Here is a 17,194-nt window from a genome sequence, read left to right as displayed (position 1 = left end):
GATGCCAGCACACCCGTCGGAGAAAGCTCATTTCGACCCCTTGTATTGGCAAACGTATTCTTTCGGTCATGACCCACACTTCATGACCATAGGTGAGAGTAGGAACACTTCATGACCATAGGTGAGAGTAGGAACACTTCATGACCATAGGTGAGAGTAGGAACACTTCATGACCATAGGTGAGAGTAGGAACACTTCATGACCATAGGTGAGAGTAGGAACGAAGATTGCTCGGTAGACAGAGAGCTTTGCCTTCAGTCTCAAAAAAGTAAAAGTCCTGAATTCAAAATGTACTTGAGTAAAAGTACAAAAGTATCAGTATTAAAATGTACTTATTATGCAGAATGTCCCATTTCACAAGTTTTTAAATTAAAATGTATAAGAATCGTTTTAAAAATAGCAGATCTACAAACTATAAATGTGTCGCTTTGCGGTTCATTGTGAGCTTGTAAATTGGCCATTTTCAAATTGCCAAAGTATACTTTTATAGGTCTGAAGTGATTTTGTAATAACAATCAAAATCTACAAAGTAACTACAGTAACTAAAGTTTTCAAATAAGTATAGTGCACTGACATTGCCATCCTTAAGCCTGATTTATTTTGTTGTGCAATTCTGAAATGTTAAGAGTGAAACTAGCCTACCGGTATTCACCCTGATCTGAAACGGCAAAGTTGGCCATTTGACATTCACTGCAAGAGACCCGGTCAAGATGTTTAGCTCTCTTTGGGAGTGACGTCACAACATTTATTGTTGCATTATTCCATTGTTAGCACATCACGACACACAACACTTGACCTTGAGTGTAACTAATCCACTCGCACAACTGTCTGAGCAGCAATTTATTCCCAGGGGGTTGACTTCCTGGCACAAAGCCGCATTCTCGGCTCAGCCAATCAAAAATACCGTGCAACTAACTGCTAGCATTAGCAATCATTCCGGCTTCATCAGTCAGAAGTGATTGATTGGATACAGGAACAGTTTGCAAATAGTACAGTGGAATATAGAATGGTGCTAAAAGTACAGTAAATAGTACAGTGGAATATAGAATGGTGCTAAAAGTACAGTAAATAGTACAGTGGAATATAGAATGGTGCTAAAAGGGTAACACAAAAAGCCCTAAGGACTTGTTTCCATTGTGGTCCTGTGTATTCATGAATCAATTCATCAAGACATTAAGACATACAGTACAATAAACATACAAGACGTCAGCAACACTAGTAGCAAATTGCAAAGGGATTTAGTTTCCCGTTAGATAACTTCAGCGTCTAACGGCAAAGCTGATGTAGCTGTGTGTTTCTGCCTAACAGGCAGATGTTGTGTTTAACCATTTACAACTAATAAAGTTGATCCTTGTTCATAGTTGATTAAAATGTAAATTCCAGGCAACTTTATGGAACAGCCGTCTGTGTGACTAGGCCTACTCTGCCTCACAGGCAGATGTTGTATTGTGCATTATTGTCCCATTCAGAGACGGTAATTCCCTTACCTACTGTATATAGGATATACTGTGAATTGGACGTGCACATCTGTCAGAGAGAAAAAGACTCTGGCTTTGGAGGCAGATGCATCATGAAGTTGTATGGCAGGCAGCTAAATCACTACTGACTGATTAACACAGAATCAAACACTGGCTGCCCTCTTTAGTTTAACAATATTCATAGTGTCTGCCACCAAAGCTTACATGGGAATATTTCTGCCTCACAGTAAAATATGCATGTCCCATTCAGAGTGGATCCTAATTACATATCTATGGGTATATTTATAAATATGAATAGACGTGCACTTATTAATTTACCTGTGCATCCCCGGCCTGACGTTTGTTTTAGCAGCTTCGAGTCTGTGTTTTAACTTCTTTTTGAGCCGAATGCGAACAAAAATGAAAGCCTGGGTACAGAGCTAGTGTTTAACTTTCTCCTTACACCCAACTGGAAACTGTCGACAGGTTTCCTACTGATCTGTCCATTCCATTGTGAAGAGATAACTTGTGTGAAAGTGGAGTGAACACACAACACATAAATGTTCCATTTTCTCAAAGGTTTTCTCAAAAGGATTATAAATTAATCCAGCCTGAATTTGAGGGTGCAGATTTGGGTGGGAAGTGTGTGTGCGTGTGTGTGTGTGTGTGTGTGTGTGTGTGTGTGTGTGTGTGTGTGTGTGTGTGTGTGTGTGTGTGTGTGTGTGTGTGTGTGTGTGAGGGAGGGGGGGTTATTTGGGAATAGGGGGAAAACTGGAGGGAATAAAACAAACCAAAAACAACAAACAAACAAACAAAAACAAGAAAGCACTGACTAACGTGTATGTACAATGTACTTATGTATAACATGTATTTATGTGATGTGTCACTGCACAAGTGTGGAATAAAAATCCAATTATGAAATAACATCTCAAAAGGCAAGATTCTGGCCACGGGTTCACCAAAATCAATATGGTTAGACCTTGTTGAGTACATTACGTTTCATGGCAATCTGCCCATTAAATACTGAGATATTGTGTTTGTGCAATTAGAAAAATTGGCCTAAGGGTGGCATTAGAGGAAAGGCCATTGGTCAGCTAAATCAGCAGAGGCCATCGAGCCCGTGTTGTCCAACCTCACGGTAAGACAACTTTTGTTGCTGAGTAGGCCTAGTGCTGCACTGTACTGTGAAGCTGTATGTATGCTGTTTGGCTGACCTTATCACCTGCACAATATCACATTGTGATGTTCTGTTCTGTATAATATATTATAGATGAAAGTGGTTTCATCCGACTGACATTGCCATCCTTAAGCCTGATTTATACTTTGTTGTGCATTCTACAAGCTTGTAGATTGTAGGATTTTTGGCACATGACACTCTCATTATGATGATTATAAATGATGCATTAGAATGCCACGTTCTTGCTAGTGTGGCAAACACAATTGCCACACTAGTGGCTAATTTGGAAGGGGGTATCGCTGTAGGAGGAATGATGTGAAAGGCCATGGGGCCACCAAAATCAGAGGGATTCATTATTGCAATCTGCAAAACAGTCAGTAAGGTGGAGTATGACAAAATACACATGGTTTCAGCCAGCAGATTTCAAGATGTCTTGTATGGACTAAAGTGTTGTATGGATGGAAAAACATTGCCTTCATTGGGGTGGGAGTAGATGCTTTCATCAATTTGTTGTTGTTCTTTATATTTGCTTGTTTTGTGAAACTGGCCACCTGACCAAATGATGTAGTGAGACATGAGTGAGATGATCCTTGTCATCCCAGGGGGAGGCAAGCGATTGGCTAAACCAACTCAACTCTCTCAAACTAGGGGCGACAGTGATGATGGGATGGGAACCCAGTTCGATCTCAGGCTCCCCCAGAGTTGGTGTCGAAGTGTCCTTGAGCAAGACGCTGAACCCCTAATTGCTCCCGATGTGCAGGTTGGTGCCTTGGATGGTTTCCTCTGCCATCGGTGTATGAATGGCAATGGGTGCATATAATCCAGAGTCACAACAGTGATTCCATCCACAGCTGCCCAGCCAAGCTGTCTGGGAAACAGTCTTTTCATTGTCAATTGTCTTCAGGCAAAATGAGAGACTCCCAAAAGCACTTGCATAATACAGTTAAATGCATACAAAGTCAGTTGTCATTAAGAATCAGCGTGCTAGTGTAAAACACATCATTCCAACCCATTTGTCTTCTTCAAATTTAAGTTTACTGTTTATAGGTGTAAAAGTGAGGGTGAAATTAAAAACCCTGATGACCTTGGGATACAACATCCCTGAGGCTACGTCCCATGGTGCATCCATGCAATGTTTCTTTCGTTATATATATTTATTTTATATAGCACCAGATATAGAATATCACAGTATCGTGCATACTGTAGGAAGCGAAGCTACTCTGTTACACTAGCACGAGCTTGCATTATGTGTACTGTAGTTCAATTTTGTGAGGATAACATGAAGAAATTTGGCTCGTCTGCCAACATTGAAGATATTAAAGTCAAAGAAGTTCCCTCTCCTCTTCTCTGCACTCTCTCAGTATAAGTTTGCTTTCTCTCCATCTGCTGAGTTTGGGTTCCTGCTGACTTTAGTGCTGAGAGCAGCAGTTTATTATGAGGCTGAACTCATGCATATTCAACACTTGCTTTAGGTAACAGCCAAGGAAGTGAGGAGTCTTCAACCTCAAAGTGAAGATAATAGGATGAAGAAGAGGAAGTGAGTGGGTCAAAGTGAACGGAAGAAATGTGAACAATCAACTGAGCTCAATTTGATAGATGTATGTATTTACGTCTTGGAGAAGAGTGATCAGTCAGGATAGCATTTGTATAAATTAAATTAAAAGAAAAGCTGCATAATAAATTATTCTTCTACAGCTACGTGTAATTTTCTCCACACCTACTAATTATATTTTATTTAGCTGATGTCTGCTATGCATATTATACAGTACAGTAACAAGAAGAATTAGAATAAGAAAAAGAATAATAAGAAAATAGAGTCTACTATTGAAGAAGGGTAAACCCCTCATCCTGTCCTGCTCCGCTGTCTCCAGGCCTATTGCTCTGCTTCACTTGTTTCTGAATGGAAATCTATATTGTTTTACTGGACCAGAACTCAAACCAATGAACACTGAGATCAGTCAGAGTGGTGGCTACAACTAAGGCTGCTTCGGGCTTACAGGCCTTCAGACACAGGCCTACGATGGTCATAATGATATCATGAGCCAAAATATATATTATTTCTTTAATCACATTGTTTTGCCATTTGACAAACGTTTGCTGTTATTATTTGTTTGATTTACAAATGACCGGTGTGGCCTCATGTGAACAGACACACGGTAGGCAACAGTAAAGAAATGCTCTGACCTACATTAATTTAATGCTGGCGAGTGACAAGTGAAGCAGAATCTACTGTAAGTCAAAGCGTTTAATGGGGAGAAGTTTGAGTGGTGTTACATCAAAGAAAAGTGTTACGGTGAAAAAGAGATACGTGATAAGGAGTGATTAAAAATCATCCCAAAGCTAATTTCATTGAAATCACTTTCAACCTAGCATCCCTATGTTGGTGTTTGGGCATGTCATTATATGTAGAAAGAAAGAAAGAAAGAAAGAAAGAAAGAAAGAAAGAAAGAAAGAAAGAAAGAAAGAAAGAAAGAAAGAAAGGAAGGGGAGGAAATGTTTATCTTTTGTCTTGAAGGGGCATGTTTTGCACAATAACAGTCTTTTCATTCTGTCTGCCCACAATCTCTGTGATTCATACAGTACGTTTGTTTACCTCAGTCACTGATACTAAAATCTGATATTTTATTTTTTCTATGAATCTGTGACTTGACACCCATATTGTTATAAAACGAAAATAAAAAGATTTTGAAAAGCAAGAAAGAAAGAAAGAAAGAGCAGCCACAGTATTTACCATTTTCACTGTGCAACACCATCATACAATGGAGTATAAATCAGGCCTATGTGGTTAAACCTGTAAATGTTCATCAAACTCATCGCAGAACATGCAGAATGAGGAGGTGACCACATCGGCAGTGAAGTTAATTAAAGTATTGAGATGAATGAAACTGTCTGCATTGTTTACAACAACCATAAACGAGTGGGTGAAATTATTTTATGCAAGCTTCCCACAAATTGTCATTGAGCATGACAGTCGCTGTGCATTGAATTTTAAGGACATCATTTCCTTTAAAATCCCCTGCCCCTTTCAGAGCACGTTTGAAAGTTAAGACAAAGCTTCTCAGTCCCAGGTATGCCAAGGACCCCTTAGCAGAGATAGAGGTATATGACACTGTTGACACACGACATATTAAACATTATAATTTTTTAGAAAACCTTCAATGTACTGTAATTTGATGAGAGGCTGTATACAGTACTTTCAAAGCTAGCTCACCTTAGCTGATTGTTTGTCTCATCAATGTCTGTTGACCGTTTAGAGATTTCAGACTAGCTTAGAAGTATCCCACAGGTTTTCTTTTTAAGTTCTTTCATTTTAAATGCCTATGGTGCCAACTCGTTTGCGATGACTTTTGAAAAACTTATGCCCGTATGAACACCATGGTAAAAAGTTAAAACTAGTTACCAAGTGCACAATAATGAAATTAAATGAAGATTTGATCAACCAAACCTGCTGGTTAGACACATTTAGTTTCTATAAAAAAATATCTCCAAACATCCTAATGTATAACATCTGTGTACACATGTCAGTTACTGAGGGTATATGGATAGACATAATATACCTATCAGTTAGCAAAGAGAGTATAATGAGGTTGTGATTATCTCTGGCTTTGCATTGTGTAGACAGTACAATACCTTTGAAATAATGGAATACCAAGCTATACTCATTAATCATATGCAATGAAAAGCAGGCAGACAGGCAGAGAAATACAGCCACATGTTGCCTGTGTTGGCCACGCATACTGTATATAAATCCTGGATGTCATGAAGTGCATTTTGAGGTGATGATAATAATTGATTAAAGAGAAAAGGCGTCATCGGTACATTCAGATGGTCTAATCCACAGTGGGCCGAGACCCATTTGTGGGTCACGGACCAGTTTTTATGGGTCATGAGTACTACTCATACAAATAAAATAAAAATAATCTTTTCCTACATTGACCCCAGATTCATTAAAAAAAATCTAATAAATTCCATAAATAATAATAATAATAAAATTAAAACTAAATCTACAAGCGACACATTGTGTGCTTGTAGATCTACTATTTTCCCGGGGAAAATAATGTCTCTCTTTTAGATCTTGATCTGAAATGTTTGAGAGTGATTCAGTCACTTTAATCCATACAACATAACTGAAAATAGTTATGATCATATTTGTTAGTTTTTAGTGATTAGTCACTTTAATCAATACAGCATAACTGATAATAGTTATGATCATATTTGTTAGTTTTTAGTGATTAGTCACTTTAATCAATACAGCATAACTGATAATAGTTATGATCGTATGTGTTAGTTTTTGTCCCACACAAGAACAAAACATTCCACACAGCTCCTGTTCAGTAATTGACCACTGGATGGTGATAAGACTGGACATGTGGAGTTACTGTGGCATGCAATGCTTTGTGCCTTTGTGTGTCTATACATCTTCATATTCAGGTTTGATTTTCTGGGGGGATGGGGTGAAATCTTTTTAACAACGTTAGTCCTGACATCCCTATTTTGGGCAAAAATAAGTCTGATTAACCACAATTAACCACAGCCCCTATACTTTGTTTGTACAACAGTACATAGCGCATAGCGGCTATTGTTTTAAAATCAAAATCAATTATTTTTCATAATTGCTGAAATCCAGGTGTTGGATTATATTTACACATAGTACCTGAGATAAGATATGAAGGTGCTCGAGCATAGCAGCAGATGTATACTGTGTGTGCATGATATAGATAGTTAATTAGATTAGTTAGTTAAGGTGCTAGAAAAACACAAAAAATACAAAGTCAGACAGTCGTACATGAGCTTAAGGTGCAAAATGTCAGTGCATTTCGACCACAATCCACATGAGGTAGACTGACACTGGTATAATCTAAAAGTAGGTCCATTTGGAAGAGCAAAAACAACAATAATCTTGCACAAGTAGTAGGGCCGTACTGAGTCTAGCAGGTCCAGTATGTGTTAATTGTGCTGAATTTCTAATTGTTAACTTTCTTAATGTGATTTATTTTGGGTAGATCCATGGGAATCTAGCTATTGCTATTCCTTACATCAGACCACTAGCAGTAGCTACAGTATTTGTCTAAAATGATTACAAATAATATGTGACATCAATGAAACTTACTTGCAGTGAAACTGCTTCCCAACATGCCTAACATCCTCATGAATGACTTGCAAACTGAAACCAGGTTCAGTTCAATCAATAAAATAATCTGTAGCAAATTCACAGCCATTCAAACAGCCCGAAGACATTCGTAAATCAGCTTCAGAGACAGCTAAAGCATTAAGTTGTGTGGGCAGTTCAATTATACCTTTCTGAATTTGACTACAGCTACAGTTCACACTAGAAGACAGATTTCTCTGTGAGAAAGGAACACTAATTTAGCTTTAGAGGCAGTTTTGGCATAATGTCACCCAGAATGAAATTAGATTAGATCCACAGTCAACTTTGATCAGCCTTCCATGAGTGTAGCGTACGTACGTTTACCGCTCTGCATGGCTGTGATGTTTTGGGTAGCTTGCCAACTACAGCATTAAAAAATATTTTGACTTAGTTTGCACAAATTATATCTAATCTCTAACCATCTACTGTATCCATTCATCCATCCTTTTTTAGACACAGTGAAGTGTAAATGAAAGTCATGGGGCAATGAAGAAGAGACAGAACACAGTGAAGACTATTGATCACTTACAGTAGCCTACAATGTGGGTTTGCTTGCTGCAGCGTATCACTCTTAACTGCGGTCAAAACAGCAAAATGATTTTGGTTTACCCACACAGTAAATATTATATATTATGACAGAAAGAGAGAAGCATTTGTTTTTCAATGGCTCGCAGAGTGGGTCGTTTTTCATGCAGTGCAAGAAGGGCAATTTGAACTGCAGAGCAGGCCAAAATAAATTGAAAAGCAAAGGGTCTAGTACTTGTCTGTAGTATATCAATTTGCCAACAAATATGTCCACCAGAGGGTGCTGCAAACATCAAACATGACTCAACTATGCACACCTCTACAGTGTGTTGAATTGTTTAACTCAGAGACAATTGAGATAACAAATTATCTGAATATGTGCAAATTGAACCCGAGCTTATGGAAGAAAAAAAACAACCCAAAACCAGTAGGCAAAAACCAGTAGGCCTACCTTTAAAAAAAAAGAAAAAAAAGAAAAGATAATTACTAGAGACAGCAAAACATTATTAGTTTAAGTGTTTCATCTCTCTTCCTGAGGTGAGAAATGTTCTTGCTCTTGAACAGCCTAGTGATTGTGGGCCTTTCCTCCAGAGTTCATTAATTAGTTAATTAGTCTGAACAGATGGCTGTGCAACACAAGACTCTCTAGACCTGGGGCAAGATGGTAGTAGAGGTGAGCACAAGAGTAATCTTAAGTCGTCACCAACAGCAAACATTGTAAAGATGTCTCTTCATTCATCCACTTTACTCCACAAACATTATTAGGGTTGTTGAAAACCTTTATGAAGATCCAGCGCAATGGGATTGTGTAAGGTGTTGTGGCCACATTGCGTTAATATGTTTCAATGAATACTTTGCATCACTGCCGATTTGAAAAGCACTTCTGATGGTTTATTTTTAGACCGTTCCCATCTCCCCCTTCTGTTTCTCCCCCCCTTCTCTCTCTCTCTCTCTGTGATTCTACTGTTCTCACAAGTCTCCCTCCTTTCTCTTCTCTCTTTCCTAACCCCCTATATTCCTCTCTTAAAGGCACAGGGTTCGTAGAGTGTGTGTGTGTAAGTACATAGAATAATAATTATAATTACATTTTGGAGCCCTTGTAGTTACCATTTTTATTCTAATTCACATTGGGGGTTGCGAAGCATTGCTGACTGAGATGGCACTACAGTATATTACTCTACACATATGGAATGGATCTGTACATATACACATGCTTTCACGTGTACAAAGGACAAACTGGTGTGAACATGAACAAATGTGCGCACGCACGCACGCGCACACACACACACACACACACACACACACACACACACACACACACACACACACACACACACACACACACACACACACAGATAATCGCCTTAGTACAGTAACCCATTTACGTGAAGCATATCTGAGGGAAAGCAAAGGGGAGAGAGAAAGGGGGGGGGCACAGTCTATTCGCCCACGTATCAAACATTTTCCAAAAGTGTTACAGGAATTGAGGACACTGCGTCATCTCTCATAACCACTAAGTAGGGGCACGTTATACTGTATCTCTGTCCGTGCTTTACACGTTTTGATTATTGTTTCACATACAGTAGTCTGCATGTACGGTACATGTCTCATAAATACATTAGAATTCACATGTGCACACGAAACATTCTCCCCCCCCTCCCCTTCTGTGTGTAAACAAACACACAACAGACAAACAAGGGAATTAAATATTAAGTCACTTTTCTTTGTGACCACCGCGCTCTGACTCATGGTGCTTTACCCGTTCAAATCATGTAATAGAAATAACACCAAAAACTGCTTTCGTTTTTATTTTATTCTTGCTTAGTGAATAATAGACAAACGTTTCGGCTATCTAGACACTGTTGAAGGCTGGATAGCCGAAACGTTTGTCTATTATTCACTATGCAAGAATAAAAAGGAAATGTATTTATTAATAACCACTTAAACCCTATGCACTTTGTGTCACTCTGGGGTCTGTACTTGGCCTCCTCCTTTCCCCCCCTCTAGTCTGCAGTACACAATCTCTTAACTTATAATAGCCAATCAACAAGCCCATGCGTCGCAACGTATAGTAGATTCTGTTTTCATAGAATGTTCACCTATTTTCACTGAATGTTCACCAAATATGACAGAACAGGGACACTAGGGTTCATGTGGTTATAATGCACCTACAACATATCATAGAACGTTCTTCACACACAGTAGAATCCTGTAACCAAATGTACTCGCGGGACCGCACACATTTGTACAGTCAAGAGTTAATTCAACTCTCTGGATTCTTTGGTGTACACCGGTGTGCTCAGCCTGCAAAATGTTTCCAATTTGTCTGACAGCTGTCGAAAACCATACAGGACACATGATTAAGCACCATGTAACAAGTGCAAATCAAGCGCGACAGAGCTGCAGGTGCAGCGACTCATTCCGCAAACTCTCAATTTGTCCTTGTCTCTCTGTCATCCACGGGTACTGTCAATAACAGTCTGGATCATGCAACCCGCCTCTGTTTACCACGCCACGTCGTCCACCCTTGGAAAGCGCTCCCATTTCTGTTTATCAATGCTCTCACATGTTGAAACAGGCATGTTGCAATAAACACGATACCCAGCCTGGCGACTGCCAATCGACTGTACGCAAATAGCTCTAAAAAAACAAAAAAAGTGCCATCCTTTGTGAACAGCCAACTCCAACTGATTGCCATTGGTTCAAGGGCTGGATATGCATTCACAAGGTTCAGCGTACACTTGCAGGACTAATACAGTACATGTATATACAGTACACACTGCAAAGTCCAGAGGGTTCGTTGTAATTAGGTATGATAATGGTAAAAATGTCATGTCTCTGTATTTATGCCAAATATTACGATATCGATGGAATATGCGATATTACTGTTAAAATGTCATATATCAAGTGTTGAAACATTGAAAACGAACCATTATTCAGTGTGCAGTGTGAGTTTGCTAAAGCACTGGACCACACACACACACACACACACACACACACACACACACACACACACACACACACACCAACAGGAGCATGACAGAGGGAGAAATGGACTAGTGGTTTATTTTCTGAGGGGCACAGGCTAAAACAGAGCGATGTTGCTGGCTTTAGAAGTGGACGATATATCGATGATATATCTATAACACGATACTGTTGCCTTTTTGCGATATTGATATTGTGCATGTTACCTCGATAACGATACATTTGCTGTGTACGGTGTGCTCATGTCATGAGGTATCCTGACAACACACCAGAAACATCACACAGACACATCTCCAAGCTTGTAATTGTCAAACACACATCAAAGGTATTAACTGCTGCGTCAAACATATGTTATGTGCGGGGAATAAAAGTAGGCAATCAAAATACGACACGACAATAGTGGGACTCCGGGGGAAAAGAAATGTATCACTAAATGGACATGGAATTATTTAGAAGGCTTGCTTGAGTGCTTTAATGCATTCCTAAACAAAGAGTACAATGCTAGTAAATTGACAACAGAGAAGTTAACTCAAGATTCATGAGAGTTCAATGAGGGTGTGGAGGCCTCAACATAATTTGAAGAATGTAATAATGCATAATGATAATGCTATCTGTCCACAGTACCTGGGGCACACAGGCTAATGATGTGCAATAGGCCTGGTGATATTGTGTGATTGCTCGCAAAACTCTTCCAAAAGCTATTAACAAACTGTAGAGGAAATAATGATCTAATCCACTTATCTGTGAATTGTGATATTTCATTTGTGTTTATGAAGTTGTACTCGTGCGTGCAAAGTCAACTATTATGTTCATCCCCTGCCGATACTCGCCCCTGAGCTCTGTCTGTCTGTCTGTCTGTCTGTCTGTCTGTCTGTCTGTCTGTCTCTCTCTCTTGAAATTGGGTGTGTTTATCACAGAGGGTCCGAGGGGTATAAAATTGGGTTTAAAAGGCACACAGTTAAAATCAAACATACTATTATTTATTACTACTAACTTGCCATGTCTGAATGGTGAATTTGATGTGTCAAAAGCCTTGCATGCTGTGGTTATGGCAATGTGTTCAATGTCAATTGGGGCCTCTGTGTTCTAGGCTCCCAGCAGAACGTGATGGAATATAATGACTGAACTTACCGAGCACTCCGAGGCGATAGTTCATGGTGACCACAACGACATTTCCATAGGCGGCGAGGACACTGGCGTCAAACATATTCCCTGAGCCCTCCATGTAGGAGCCTCCATGGATGAACAGCATCACTGGCTTCTTACGCCTGTCCCGGATGTCTGCATGACCAAGAGACACAGACACATAGTCATTTATATATATAGACATTATGTAAATTCTACCTAGACAAGATCATACATGTACTATGTAGTCATCTATATGTGAGGCGCCAGGCTGGGTATCTGCGGGAGAGCACTAACATGGCAGGTTGGAAGAGAACTGCATGCGGTATTCTCATTCAAACTTGCTCTCACTGACATTGATGAGCACACGTATAGAGGCCAGGGAGGAGGATGCCTTGGAAGACTCGAGGCCAGAAGCAGCATGTTGTGTATATGCATGTATGCGTCTGTCCCAACGGGCCCGTCCTCTATACATTTCAATTCCGTCTGCGATACTGTCCTCGTTCCTGTGACTGTGCTGCGATGGTACATTCCCCCAGCTCCCGCCGGTCCCTCTGTGCGTGGAGCAAATGGTGTAGTCAGTCCCTGCACGCCCTCTGTTATTGGCACTGAAACCTCGTGCCCACCCATCAGAGTGTTGCTATGGTACGCTCTGTGAGCTCGTGACCCCCCCCCCCCCCCCCCTCGGTTGTATGTGGTATGATCTGTGTGTCTTCCATAAGGCTACGAGAGGCTGAGCTGCCAGAGAAGCCCAGTTAGGCTGCACGTCTGCGCTGTGCAGGGCTGTGGATAATTCGTGTGAACGCCAGACCAAGTGGAAACATAAATAACAGCCATAGCATCTGTTTAGCCCTGATGAGCTTTGGCACTCGGAGACAAGAGAGAGAGAGAGACAGAGAGACAGGGAGAGGGGGGGGGGGGGGGGGGACAGGACAGAGAGAAAGGAATTAAAAAAGAGCCAGCCAGCAGAGGAGGAGGAGGATGAGACATGACGTGAGATAGCAGGAATTAGATTCAATCAAACGTTACATTGCGGGTCATACGTAGCAGGGTTCATGAACGGCGACATTCACACAGGGATTCGTGCCGTATTCACGCATCGCCACATACACACACACACACACACACACACACACACACACACACACTCTTGCATAGGCAGCTGCGACGCCGAGTCGCTATGGAAACTGCCTCTCTCTAATAGAACTGCACCAGCCATTCCGTTGCACCGACTCACTCGCCGCCTGTTGCCGTGGTAACAAATTCCACTCACGTACTTGCACGTCCGCCCGCATCACCACCTGAATCTCAGGTTACAAATGCACTGGGGTGCATCACTCACAGGTAGACACGCGTACATGTGGAAACACATGCGCACACGCACACACACGCACACACACGCAGACGCACGCGCGCGCACACACACACACACACACACACAAAAGAAAACGAGAAAGCATATTGTCGCAGTGAGGCAAAAACCTTGCACTGTATCTCTCCATATCTTTTTTTTCCAGAAATGATTGCCCTATTTTAATTTGAATTATGACAATGTCATGCTGAAGTAGGGAAAATAGACAATCTATAAGCTCACAACGCATCACTTTAATGACATATACCCAAAATCGGGACGACAAGGTTCAAAGTGGTCAGGTTTATGTGTGCTTTATAAATATTCAACCAATGAAAAGTATTAACAAGAGCTTGTGACTAAATCATAACTACATTACATCCACAGATGGAACGCACGTTATGTTTCTTTTTCGTTTCTTTTTTTTTGACCATTTCCGCAAAAGTAATGCTTTTGGACATACAGGGTTTCTACCTGACAGCAACATTATATACCTTGCATGCACACACACACACACACACGCACACACGCGCGCACACACAAGCACGGATGCGCACACGCACACGCACACACACACACACACACACACACACACACACACACACACACACACACACACACACACACACAACCAAAATCCCTGGTGAGAATGCACTCCCCTATAGAAAGCCCAGTATATCAGAGATGGTGACCTCATCTCTCCACGGTGTCAGTGCGTCGTAGTGACACACTGCTGTTGAAATGGAAGCCGAGGACCTCTGTCCGGGCTATAGAGCCCCCCAAAACTCTCTGCTCTCCAGACACGGGCAGCAGGGAGCTGCCTTGGAGGCGTGTGAGTGTTGTCATGACAGCCCAACAGCGACATGTCACACCTCTGTGCTGGCCTGGTAATGCTGGAATAATTGAACGTGTTTACATCCCCTGTGGGAAATCAACGAGGGCTCATGATGCACAGGAGAGAGAGGGGCACAGAAAAAGCAATGGAGGTTTGGAGTGTGTCACCCAACCCGAGAGATGCATTTGGAGAGATTGTTCTTATCTCATCGAGTTATATGTGTTGTAATTGTAATGTCATGTGTAAAGGTGTGTGTGTGTGTGTGTGTGTGTGTGTGTGTGTGTGTGTGTGTGTGTGTGTGTGTGTGGTGTGTGTGCGCGCGTGTGGGGGGGTTGGTGGCATGCACCTATAGCAATGTCTATGCATTCGTGTGGATTCATGCATACAAGTTATTCCACCATGCACAATGAATCGGTGACAAATCATATTGCCACCGAAACATAAGGTTATTATATAAGAATAACATGCTGTCATATATGTCATTAGAAGCATAATTTTACTAAAACTGTCCATGTACTCAAACTGAAACGACAATGAGTATGACAACACAAAAGGTGTGACATGAGTTTTAATATTTGCACATGACTCTGATCAGCTGTGTATATTGCACACTAAAAAGACGTAATATCATGTAAGTAAGTTGAGTGCGTGTGTACTGTACCTACCTATCCATGTGTGCATCAATATAAGCATGCCATATGCGTTAAGGTTTTAATTTAGCCAGGTGTCCGTGAGTGTGTGTGTGTGTGTGTGTGTGTGTGTGTGTGTGTGTTCACACGCTATGCCTGATGCTAATAACTCGCTTCCTGACTCTCACATGTGGGCATGCATGAAGGATTCATATTAAACCAGACAGCTGGCTTAATAACCATCAATTAGAAAGTAATGTAAAGTGATGGCGGGTGTGGTGTATTTTAAGCCCTGTGCTATTTTCATACATGCGCAGCGGTAAGGTATAATTAAACTAACCAAGTCTCCGGTCCGCCTGTCTCTCTGCTTACGTTTGTGCATGACCGTACATGTACGTAGGCTACAATTTCGTTATCAGTGCCGAGTGCTTGTTTGGTGACATTGCCTTGAAGGAGCTCAGTACAAGGCGTGTGGAGATGGAGGGGTGAAAGGGGTTGCCCTGAGCCCAAATCCAAGGCCCGTATACGGCCAACAAGGACCTCACTGTCTTGCCTGTCTGCCTCACAACACTGCCACATTATTCACCCCTTTCTCTTCCCCTCCCGATACTACTCAATATCTGCCGCTGCTCAATGTAATGCATCAAGTCTTAATAGGACTAGCCTCTCCCTTAGTCTCCTCCACCATTCATCTAGATAGGACTAGCCTCTCCCTAGTCTCCACCATTCATCTAGGTCTAGGACTAGCCTCTCCCTAGTCTCCACCATTCATCTAGATAGGACTAGCCTCTCCCTAGTCTCCACCATTCATCTAGATAGGACTAGCCTCTCCCTAGTCTCCACCATTCATCTAGATAGGACTAGCCTCTCCCTAGACTCCACCATTCATCTAGATAGGACTAGCCTCTCCCTAGTCTCCACCATTCATCTAGACAGGACTAGCCTCTCCCTAGTCTCCACCATTCATCTAGACAGGACTAGCCTCTCCCTAGTCTCCACCATTCATCTAGATAGGACTAGCCTCTCCCTAGTCTCCACCATTCATCTAGATAGGACTAGCCTCTCCCTAGTCTCCACCATTCATCTAGATAGGACTAGCCTCTCCCTAGTCTCCACCATTCATCTAGATAGGACTAGCCTCTCCCTAGTCTCCACCATTCATCTAGATAGGACTAGCCTCTCCCTAGTCTCCACCATTCATCTAGATAGGACTAGCCTCTCCCTAGTCTCCACCATTCATCTCCGTTTCCCTCAGTCATTTACCCATGGAGTTCTATTTTAAGTCTGGTCGAACAATTCTAAGCCAATCCAACACAAAACGTGATTTGTTTTCTGCTCCATAGCAGACACAATCTGAAGGGTTAGATTTAAGATCCCAAGCACAAAAGAAATCCCCAAAACGCCTCATGAAATTATTATTTACTTGCATCGATGATGATAGTACTGTGTTCTCCAACCTTTTTGTCCCCCTCACAGTGAAATCCTGAGCGTATACAGGTCCATTCTTGCACATTCAGAGTTAAAATTAACAACCAGGTTTGTTTTATGTGTTTTATGCCTGATCTATACTGTCTGACAGGTTTCAGAATAAAGGTCAAGCTCTATAACTCTCCCATCCACTCACTCTTCCCTCTCTCTCTCTCTCTCTCTCTCTCTCTCTCTCTCTCTCTCTCCCTCGCTCTATAAATGTCACTTCATCATGCCCTTGTCTTCATTCAGACTATTTTCCTACCCCTCTGTCTCAGGCATGTCACACGTTGAAAAAAAGCCGATTTACAAGCTCACGCAAAACTCAAAGCGCCGTGAGTTTGTAGACAGGCTATTTTCGTCGTGACGCAGACGTATATATCAAAGCATATGAAATGTGGCTTCACCCTCCCTACCCTCCCATTTGTCCTTATCCCATTCGGACCTGAGATCAGATTCATACGAGGTTTCCACTGGGACACACACTGGTCTGA

At 41.5% G+C, this 17,194-nt stretch overlaps 1 protein-coding gene across 2 annotated transcripts in view; it reads right to left on the bottom strand.

Moving 5' to 3' along the window:
- The window catches only part of nlgn2b (neuroligin 2b), a gene marked incomplete at both ends in the record, with an annotated part of 39,420 nt that overhangs the window by 9,239 nt on the left and 12,987 nt on the right, over positions 1–17,194 (bottom strand). For both annotated transcript variants that reach the window (XM_080779740.1, XM_080779741.1), the window contains one exon: positions 12,425–12,574. In XM_080779740.1, coding sequence (XP_080635866.1) covers positions 12,425–12,574 — 150 coding nt within the window. The remainder of the gene's footprint in view (positions 1–12,424; positions 12,575–17,194) is intronic.

This window comes from Protomyctophum bolini (genome assembly GCF_963924005.1).
Source record: "Protomyctophum bolini genome assembly, chromosome: 13".
Taxonomy (NCBI): Eukaryota; Metazoa; Chordata; class Actinopteri; order Myctophiformes; family Myctophidae; genus Protomyctophum; species Protomyctophum bolini.
The sequence above is the reverse complement of the archived record's forward strand: the minus strand, read 5'-3'. Positions and strand labels throughout refer to the sequence as shown.